Genomic DNA, 9,546 nt, shown 5'->3' with positions numbered 1-9,546 from the left:
GTGCGATATGACCAAAAATGTATATCACGGTATTTTGCATAACTTCAACGGTACCACGGTATATCACGGTATTCTTTTCGATCTCATACACCTCACCATAAGGCCAAGTGTGCGGGAGAGAAACACATTTTCGCAGCACTGGTTTATGAATGCGGTCTTTTCAGCAATTTCAACTGTTAAAATCGACCAGAGATTTTTGACTTTCACACATAGATTCTCATGAGATCTGCTCTATGATGTCTTTCCTAGTCTCTCCTCCCTGTGTCACGGTGTGGGTACATCTCACTGGAGTAAGGAAACGTTTCAGAATACCCTTATTTGATTGGCTAAACTGCATCACGTGACGTGATTTACAACGCATTGGTCGGCGTTTTTCCTGCACCGCTTAACAAGCGCCTTAACAAGCGCCGTAAATGCTGGAAAGGAGCGTGAATGAGTGCGCTGCATAAGGCAAAGGCCCGCAACCCGCTGAAAACGGGTCCGCGGCGACCCACCAGTTGAGAATCTCTGGTCTACAGGATCGTGACGAGCGGTGAACAGCTGTTCGTGTGGCGTCTCTTCCGCTTTCCTTCACCTACATTCCCCTGGGTCCTTAGTCCCTCCCTTTACAGCGTCTTATCACCCTCTATATACCAACGTACATCTATTACAAATGCCACACACATTAAACGTAATCAGCGTTGCATATGTGTCAATCTCTGTCTGTGCATCTCCGGTCTGTCTATGTTCATCCTGCATCAATCTGTTCTGTTCTTTAATGTAACGTTGTTCACGTGATGAGCCTCTCCCAGCTGTTAGCAGACTGTTGTGCTAGCAGGCGAGTGAGCTGTACCCAGCATGCAGTTCGGCGGTGAAATTATATAAATGTACGATTATTAGTGTTACAAATTTTTATGTGTCACAGACTGTGTCGTGGTGTTTTGCTCTGTTAAAGAGCGTTAGTTGTGGGTTGTTAGTTGTTATAAAGTTATAAATAAAAATGTTACAATATATGAAGGAATCAGAATGCATGAAACAGTTGCAGAATGTAAAAAACATTTAATGTGCAAACTACAACGTAGTCAAACAGAACTTAAAAATAAATAGATATGGCAACAATTTAAACATGGCTTCATTTTCAAAACAAAATATTTTAAAATAGTTATATAAACACTATAAACTGACCTAAAATACGCAAAGTATTCAAAGAGATTTTTTCTTTTCTTTTCTTGGTACATACAGGAACCATTATGAACATTACCTGACCCTTGCAAATACAGGTTTTAGAACAAAAATACAGGTAATTGAAACATTACAAATTCTGTGCCAGGAAAACCAGCCTGTCCACAGCATCTGGTTTCAGTGCGGACCTGTGGCAGGTGACAATGTTCCCACCGGTGCTGAAAGCTCTCTCAGATGGGGCACTGGTGGCAGGAATGCACAGATACTTCCTGGCTAGCTTTGCTACACGAGGGAAATTTGCCTGGTGGCATTTCCACCACTGCAATGGGTCAGTGTCACTGTCGACTTCCACGGCCTTCAGGTAGCTTCTCAGCTCCACTTTGATCTCCTCGTCTGAGAGAGTTGCTCTCCTCTGAACTGTGCTGCTGCCCTGCTTTTTGAAAAAGCTGGCCAAACTCTTCTTTCTTTTGACCTCAGGTTCAGCTGCTACCGCTACAGCCTTTGGGAGAGCTGATGGAGTGCCAGTGGTGTCTGCCTGTTGCTCTGTCAGCAGTGACTTGATCTCATCTACTGCTCTAGCTTTGATTTCATCAACCTTTTCAATCTTGATGTAGGTAGTTTTGAAGCGGGGATCAAGAAGAGAAGCCATGTCTAGCAGGTCATCTGTGCCAGGATCTGAGTACTTTTCATTCAAGTAGGCTAGAATGGTTGTCTTCATGTCCTTGGTCAGTTGAGTGTCATTTTCTCCCTCAGCAAGAATGGTTTCATTGAACAGATGGAGTACTGGCTTGAGGTATGAGACACTAACATAGCGTTCACCAGACAAGGCATCTGTGAACTCCTGAAGTGGGCTCAACACCTTGTTTACTGACTCCAGCACATCCATGTCCTGCCAGCTGGGCACCAAGTGCCTTGTTTTCTTGTCAGCTTTCAACACCTGATTTATGGCTCTCTCCTGTTCAGTCACTCTTTCGATCATCTTTTGTCGCGATCCCCACCTAGTAGGCGTCTCTGTTTTGAGCTGGTGCTTTGGCAGGCCAAGTTCAGCCTGAGCAATGGCCAGGTCCCTCTTCCTCTTCCAGGAGTACGAGAAGGCAGCAACAATGTGTTTGCACACACCGACTGCACGTTCTATACGGGCATCTTTTACACTTCTCTCTGTAAAACCAACAAACACAATGTTTACTACTTCTTTGCTTAAGAAATATTATATTCTGATAATTCAAACGTTAGTAAAAACACCATCCATTTTTTAAAACATCACACCATTTTAAATATTTACTACTTTTAGGCTATTAATAATATAATTCTTTCAAAAAAACTAATTGTTTAATTAATACAAATATTCATATTTACCTATGGCAAGGTGAAGCCTGTGTCCAAAGCATTGGAGTCTTCTCCAATGATTCAGCTGGACTGCCTTCACGATGTTTGCTCCACTGTCAGTTGTTAAGGCCACCTGCCTCTCCTCTTTCAGTCTCCAGGAATCAAGCGCCTCTCTCAAGCCTTGTGCAATTATTTCTCCGGTGTGGTCGTCCGGGAAATATGACGTTTGCAAACAGTGGTTGCGCAACTCCCAGTCATCACTGATGAAGTGCACCGTAATGCTGAGATATGGCTCCATTGTGCGACTTGACCACAGGTCCGCTGTTGTGGAAAAGTAGGCGACTGTACGTAGCTCCGCTTCCAGCTTGCTTCGGTGTTGCTCGTACAAATTTGGGATCGCAGTTTGGCTGAAGTACTTTCGCCCCGGTAACTCATACCTTGGATCCAGAGTTTTAACCATTGCGCGGAACCCGTCTTTATCGACTGTCTGAAGCGGCACCATGTCCTTACAGAGGTGGATGGTTATAGCGTCTGTAATGTCACGCCACCGCTTGCTTTTTTTGTCATAAGCAGTGCCTCGAGCAAATGCCTCATGAAGGGATGTCTGACCCTTTGGCTTGACTGATTCACTCGCACTGACATTACTGGTTGACGGCCTCAAATCTGACGACCGTAACCGCATACACTCTTCGTATTCCAACAGATGCTTTCGGGTGAGGTGATGAAATAAATTGCTAGTGTTGCCACCAGAGGCAGCGACAGCGGCGCGGCAAAGTTTGCAATATATCTTCTTCTGATCTACGTCGGATTTTTCAAAACCAAAAAACCTCCAAACAGCAGACACAGCTCCTCTCTTGGGCACAAATTGTATCGATGCCTCTCCAGTCTCTCGTTGTTCCTCCTCCATCGCAAATTTATGTTCTTTAATGCAGCGTTACTGTAATGGCGGAGCTTCTTCTAGCTGTTAATAGAAGGTTGTGCTAGCTAGCTGGCAAGCTGTACCCAGCATGCAGTTCGGCGGTGTAATTTTATAAATGTACAATTATTAGTGTTACAAATTCTTTCTGTGTCACAAACTGTTGTGTCGTGGTGTTTTGCCCTGTTAAATAGCGTTAGTTGTGGGTTATTCATTGTTGTGTTATAAATTTAGAACCATGATCAAGGGTCCCTCTCAATACAGTTAATAGAACTAGCTCCGACTGCGGCGCCAGCCGCGGCGAACAATGTAATTTGCTGCCTGCTGAAGATTGACAGTTGTTGATAGGCTGTGCTCCGGTATGACGGTATATGAAAAATTCATATCGTGCGGGAAATTAATACCGGTATACCGGTTGAACCGGTATACCGCCCAGCACTAATTACTTGTATTCAATTAAATGACATGATGTCATGTTAATGATCTACAGCTCACATGTACCTAATACTACATATCATCTACTATTTAACATATTCCTGGTGTTTGCAATTTTGTAAAGAAAAAAACAAGAAAATACTAATTCCAAAACTAGGAGGTCCAATTAAAAACCTTTTGACAGACCTGGTGTCCTATAAAACCATGTATGTTCCTTGAAATATTCCCACCTCTAATTCCTCCTCCTGTTCTTTTGTCTTTTCTCCTTCCTATTCTCTGAGGTAATCGTTAGAACTTTCCATGCCTCCGTATTATTTTCCAGTGCTCTCTCATCGCTTGCCCTTACTCTTATTCTTTGCACTGTGAGTAAACATCAGGGACCGGCACACATCTCCCCTCCGGTGGAATATTGATTCTTTAGTGTGATGTGGCAGTGAAGAGCACATACTGTGACCGCTTCACTTTACTCCACAAAATAGGTTTGGGTCTGGTCCGCCAGGAGACTGGCTGCTGTCGGATCAGCAAGTTGATTTAGAGAGCTCCTCGCTGCCTGTTTTACAGTTGGAAAAGGCTCTCTCTCTCTCTCTCTGATACAAACAGTACCACACTGTTACTCTGTGTCTAATCAAGAAGTGATACATTTCATCTAAAGCCTGAAAATATTTGAACTGGAATTTCTTGATTTATGTGACTTGGCCTTTTCAGATTATTCACATTTTTGGTCAGTAGCATCTGTCTTGGATATGACATGGATCATTCTTTAATGCCCTAAACTGAATTTTTAATGAGACATTTTCATCAGTCTCCACACAAGCGTATATATCACTATATTAACACCAGTGAAAGGCTTGTACCCTCGTGCTGCAAACTTTGCAGGAAATAATAAAAACAGCTTTCATTAGATACCGAGCGAGGACTATTTGGGGTTCCAGCGAGACAGTTTAGCAAAGAGAGTGTCATAGAATGCACTTTTCAGAAACAAATATAATAAATGCTACACACATGCTATATACCAGATATAACAGCAACATCTGGGCAATACAACATGTAAGTAATTTTTGACACACTCCAAACACAACTATACACAGCTAATACAAGCAACTAGGAGATGTACCACAATATCATCATTTGTTGCCACGAGTCGGCAAGCTATGCACTCCGCTTCTTTTTTCCATCACAAAGCTAACGGCTACACGGCCGAGCAATACATCGCAGAGCATGAGCATTCGACACAGAAGCCAGAAATATCTTCAGAATTTCTCTCCGTGAAACCAGTACAGAGCTGTGAGCAAACAAACGGCATAACAACAAACCGCTTCACCGGAGAGAAATTCCAAGCAGGACCCTACCTTTAAGTTGAATCCTGAAAAGACCGGCATAATTCCCCGTTTGCCGGCTAAACACTGCTCCTACGTATGTCATGTGTCTCTCTTCTCTGTTTCCTGGTGAAAGGGGGGTCAACCTAACTTGTGGGACCTGGGGGGAAGGGGTCAGACTTTTGGCGAATGGAATTTTAGGCTTGGGGGTGCGCAGCGGTTTTTAGATTTTTACTGGCTAAAGACTCTGTCAATCAACACCAGGCTTTTACTACGGCATTCCTAAGACTCTGACGTGTCTAAAATGGTGTCATTTTCTAAAATTGACCAATCATAGGCTTGCTGAGCTTCCAATACATACATGAAGACTGGAGCTCAGACGAGAATCATCCATGGTTCACAGCCTTATGCCGTGTTCACACCAAACGCGGCACGAATTATTCGCACGAGTAGATTACATACAAAGTCTATGCACAGACGCGATGAGACTGGAGTGACGCGAATTTGCGATGGCGCGTTTGGATCGCCCCAAACGCGTGAGTTGAAATTTTTCAACTTCGGCGAAAAAATCGCGTGACGCTGTGGCGCGATAGCCTACCAGCGTTAAGATGTTTCTCCTGTCATCACTAGGGATGGGTATCGTTTGGGTTTTTTCCGATACCGGTGCTAAAACGATACTTTTAAAACGATACCGGTGCCTAAACGGTGCCTGAACCGATACTTTTTTTATTGCCAAGTCAAATTTACTTCACTTCACTATCTGTGCTCAGTGTGTGACTTCATGTGAAACGTTCCACTGCTGTGCAACAGGAATACAATGTTTCAGCACGTTTCATCTAAATGTGTGTCGTCTTCATGACAGAGCATGTGAATGCAGCTCTACTGTTCATCAATATAATGCTGTAACTCAGAGGTGATGATGGTTACCCAGCGATCAAAGAATAAAGACACACTTACGCACAATGTAGGTGTATTTTCCCTTTAACTCACGAGATGCAGGTAGCATGTTTTATACTTAATGTGAATTTAATTCATACTTTGTTGGCATCTTATTCTGAAAATCGGATGTTCCTCTGAAGAAACCGGATGTTGTCTCACGTTAAATCTTTCCGCTAACTTTCAAAGTCCTTCGCTCGCTCCCGATCTGTGCCGTTTGAATGCGTTTACCGTGAATTTCAGCGTATAGGTCACTAACATCTAATAACATTCAGTGTCTGCTGAAACCCGGTTCCATATTGGCACCGGGTTTCGGTACCCAACCCTAGTCATCACTGACTCCTGCCATTGTTGAATCAGGAAATAAATACTGTAGCCGTCTGTGTTCACCCAGAGCTCTACGATACCTCATATCAATAGAGACCGGACCAAACTACGTGTACAAATGTGTGTGTGTAAACCATATGGTACAAACAATGAATAATTGCTGCCGTATTTACGTCTAGATGACGTTATTGTGTTATTGTGTATATGGAGCTGCTACAATGTTAACATAGCCTAGCACCGATCGATCCGAGCTCCATTGAGAAAACAAGTACAAATCGGCATCATTACGTAGTTATTTCAGAGTCCCTTTTTGTCGGTTTATTGCCGTTAAATCACAGCCAAATCAGTTTATTTAGTGTTCATACAGCTGTAGTAAACAGCCGACGTGTGGCTTGCTAGACACAGTGAATACAGCTCGATGAAATCCACGGAGCTCCTCCGGACTATGTTATGAACCCAGACATGACAGCGTTTAGTTTCCCGTGATATCTGGGACTTCCACAACACGTACTAGGCAGAAATAGAAGTTATTTTTTCCATGGTTGATGGCGGACAGTCGAACGGCTTTCAGGGCGATAAGCCGCACCCCCTCTCCGGTGGGTCCAACGCGATTCACACGAATGAACACAAATAGTAGACAATAATAGACTACTGCTATGATTTGGGAGAGTTTTTAGGCTAGCCAGGGTCTCATTTCAAGAACAAAATAACAATAAAAGTGCTTTTTTTTTCAGGCAAACCTGAACATTTTCAATGTGAGCTGTGTGCCATCTTCATTTAGTATTAACCAGTAACATATACACTGATATTTGCACATCTGATCAAATCTCACAAGTGTTTCTGTTATTATAAAATCAACATTATTAAAATAGACCTTGTAGTTACAGAACTACAGTCTTTTTGGTATAGGTATGCAATTTTTGAGCAGAGGCCTAAAAATAGGGCTAGGTTTTACTAAGTTAAACTGAATTGTATTCCAATGCCATACTACATATTATTGTCATGTGTATAATATATACTGCTCATTAGAGCATGCTGTTTCTGCAGTATACAAGAAATCAACATACTTAATAGCAACATGTGCACCAGCAGACCTCGATCAAACCGAACATTACGAGAGCAGTGGCTATGAAAGATCAGTCAGACTGTTTCAAACTGTTCGCTGTACCTTTTGGAGCTGTCTCACCAACATTTACAGTTTAATGTAACGTTTTGCACCTGTGAGCAGCCTGCTGTCTGTGAGTACTGCCACTCAAAGTGTTTCTTAGTAGGACTATACCTACTGACTGACACTTTTCCCGTGTGAACACATGCCAGACAAACAGAACATTAATGTAGTATTTGGAACAGGCCACTCGATTCAATGCTCAATCTCGCTGGGTTTGTGTCAGCACGGTCATAGCTGACGACACTGAGGTCATCCTCCATTTCCTCCTGGAAATGTGTAGGCGTTAGCAACTGTGAGGATGTTAACATTATGAAAATACAATTTGCGACTTTTTTAAGCTGATTTAAATATTTTTTGTCCTATAGTGTTTTGTAATTCTCAACCAGAAGCAAGACAGAGAGGGCTTTGAGACAGCCCTAAGACTTGGATGCTGGGTAATTTAATAATAATTTCTTGGAAAGAGAACTGTGTATTTATAAAGTAATTATAAGAAAAATAGAGACAATTATAAGATTTTCATTTTAATGCAGAATGTTTTGTCTTTTTAATCTGTTTAGTTTCAAAATGTTAATGAAAATGCTATCAGCTCTTTTCATGCCAACGCCACGGTTACATTAGTTGTTAGCTGGAGGCCAAACAAAGGAAGGACCAGAGGCAAACAATCACCTTCATCTTGTTCTGTTGTTAGGGGGCCAGAATCACATGTTTATGGTTCCAACTTAAAAATATTTTCCCATACATTTGAGTTGATGAACTGTGATTCGAGGCTCTAGCGAGCTATAATATCGGTGAAGCGCTTCAGAGATGGAGAGCAAATGCTACAGCTTGAGCTCAGCTTCCTGCTGACTGTAGTCGTCTTGTCTGCTGCAGCTTACCGCTCATCAGAAGACTCATGTGTTAAAGAGATGGAGAGAAGATCATGCTAATAGTTTAGTCTACTGCTAAGTGTAGCCATGAGCTAACAGCAACATTTTCTCTCCAATCTGAAAAGCTTTGCCGATACTGTAAGGTTCGTATTCTTTTTCACATTTGGCCATAGTCTTTTACAATAGCTTAGTAAATATGTTGCTCTTTTATGACATTGTGAAAGACTGAGGCCTCATAATAATAAAGAAAACAGACCTTGTTCTGTTGCCTCTTTACTGCACTTTTTGCTGGTAAGTGAAACTGGAGTTATCAGGTTCTTATGTCAAACCACTAATTGCCAGGTCAAAAATAAACATTAACAGCCAATCTATTGTTTGTTTCAATTTTATATTTTACACACCTTTTACTTTTTAAACTTACTTTTTAAAATCATAAGTTTGTTTTGTCCTCTCTCTCCATGTCCTCTTTAAAACAGAAATGTACAATTTTTAATATGTGTCACTTGTTTACTATAAGAACACTTTAATAACAATAGTTTAAAGGATTTGTAATGAGCAGTAGTTATACTACTTTAAGCAGAAGTAGTAGAGTTGATGTGGTATTATGAGCCCAGAATTTCAGCGTTGAGTGCTTTACATATTGAGAGATTTCCACCCTCATGATGAGATATTAAAATGTGATTTAAAGTGTGACTTTGTGAATTTACCCAGGAATCGGCATAAAGGAAAAACAGGGGAAATGTCAGAGCAGTAAACAGTTGCATGGGATGATGGGATGGATGGGCTGCTAACCCCTCGTTTGTGACCCTGCTGGGACACCTCGCTCCTTGAGGCCCTTATGTCATCCTGGCCCTGCTTCAGACTCGGCCTCTGTGAATTCCTGCTGTGTTACTGGATAGCCTGTGGTTAGCAGTCGGAGTGTAGGTCAAACATATCAGTGAGCAGCCATCAGGAACATCTACATCTCCCCACCTGTCTCCCTCCAGCCTACTACTCTCTTTCAGAGTTGCATAAGGGTTGCCATGGAAGTGAGTCAGGGTTTCCATGGCGTTGTGCTTATTGTTGTGAGAACTTTGTGTTTTTGCCTGTTTTACC

General features: G+C 42.2%; 1 protein-coding gene across 1 annotated transcript; it reads right to left on the bottom strand.

Moving 5' to 3' along the window:
* Positions 1 to 1,291: 1,291 nt before the first annotated feature.
* LOC306703467 (E3 SUMO-protein ligase ZBED1-like) lies at positions 1,292 to 2,947 on the bottom strand (the record flags this gene model as incomplete). The annotated part of the gene is made up of 2 exons (XM_079169446.1): positions 1,292 to 2,319; positions 2,518 to 2,947. 2 exons carry the CDS (start codon positions 2,945 to 2,947, stop codon positions 1,292 to 1,294), a joined length of 1,458 nt encoding a protein of 485 aa, XP_079025572.1.
* Positions 2,948 to 9,546: the final 6,599 nt, after the last annotated feature.

The sequence above is a fragment of the Pholis gunnellus genome, assembly GCF_910591455.1.
Source record: "Pholis gunnellus genome assembly, chromosome: 11".
In the NCBI taxonomy this organism is placed as follows: domain Eukaryota; kingdom Metazoa; phylum Chordata; class Actinopteri; order Perciformes; family Pholidae; genus Pholis; species Pholis gunnellus.
The sequence above is the reverse complement of the archived record's forward strand: the minus strand, read 5'-3'. Positions and strand labels throughout refer to the sequence as shown.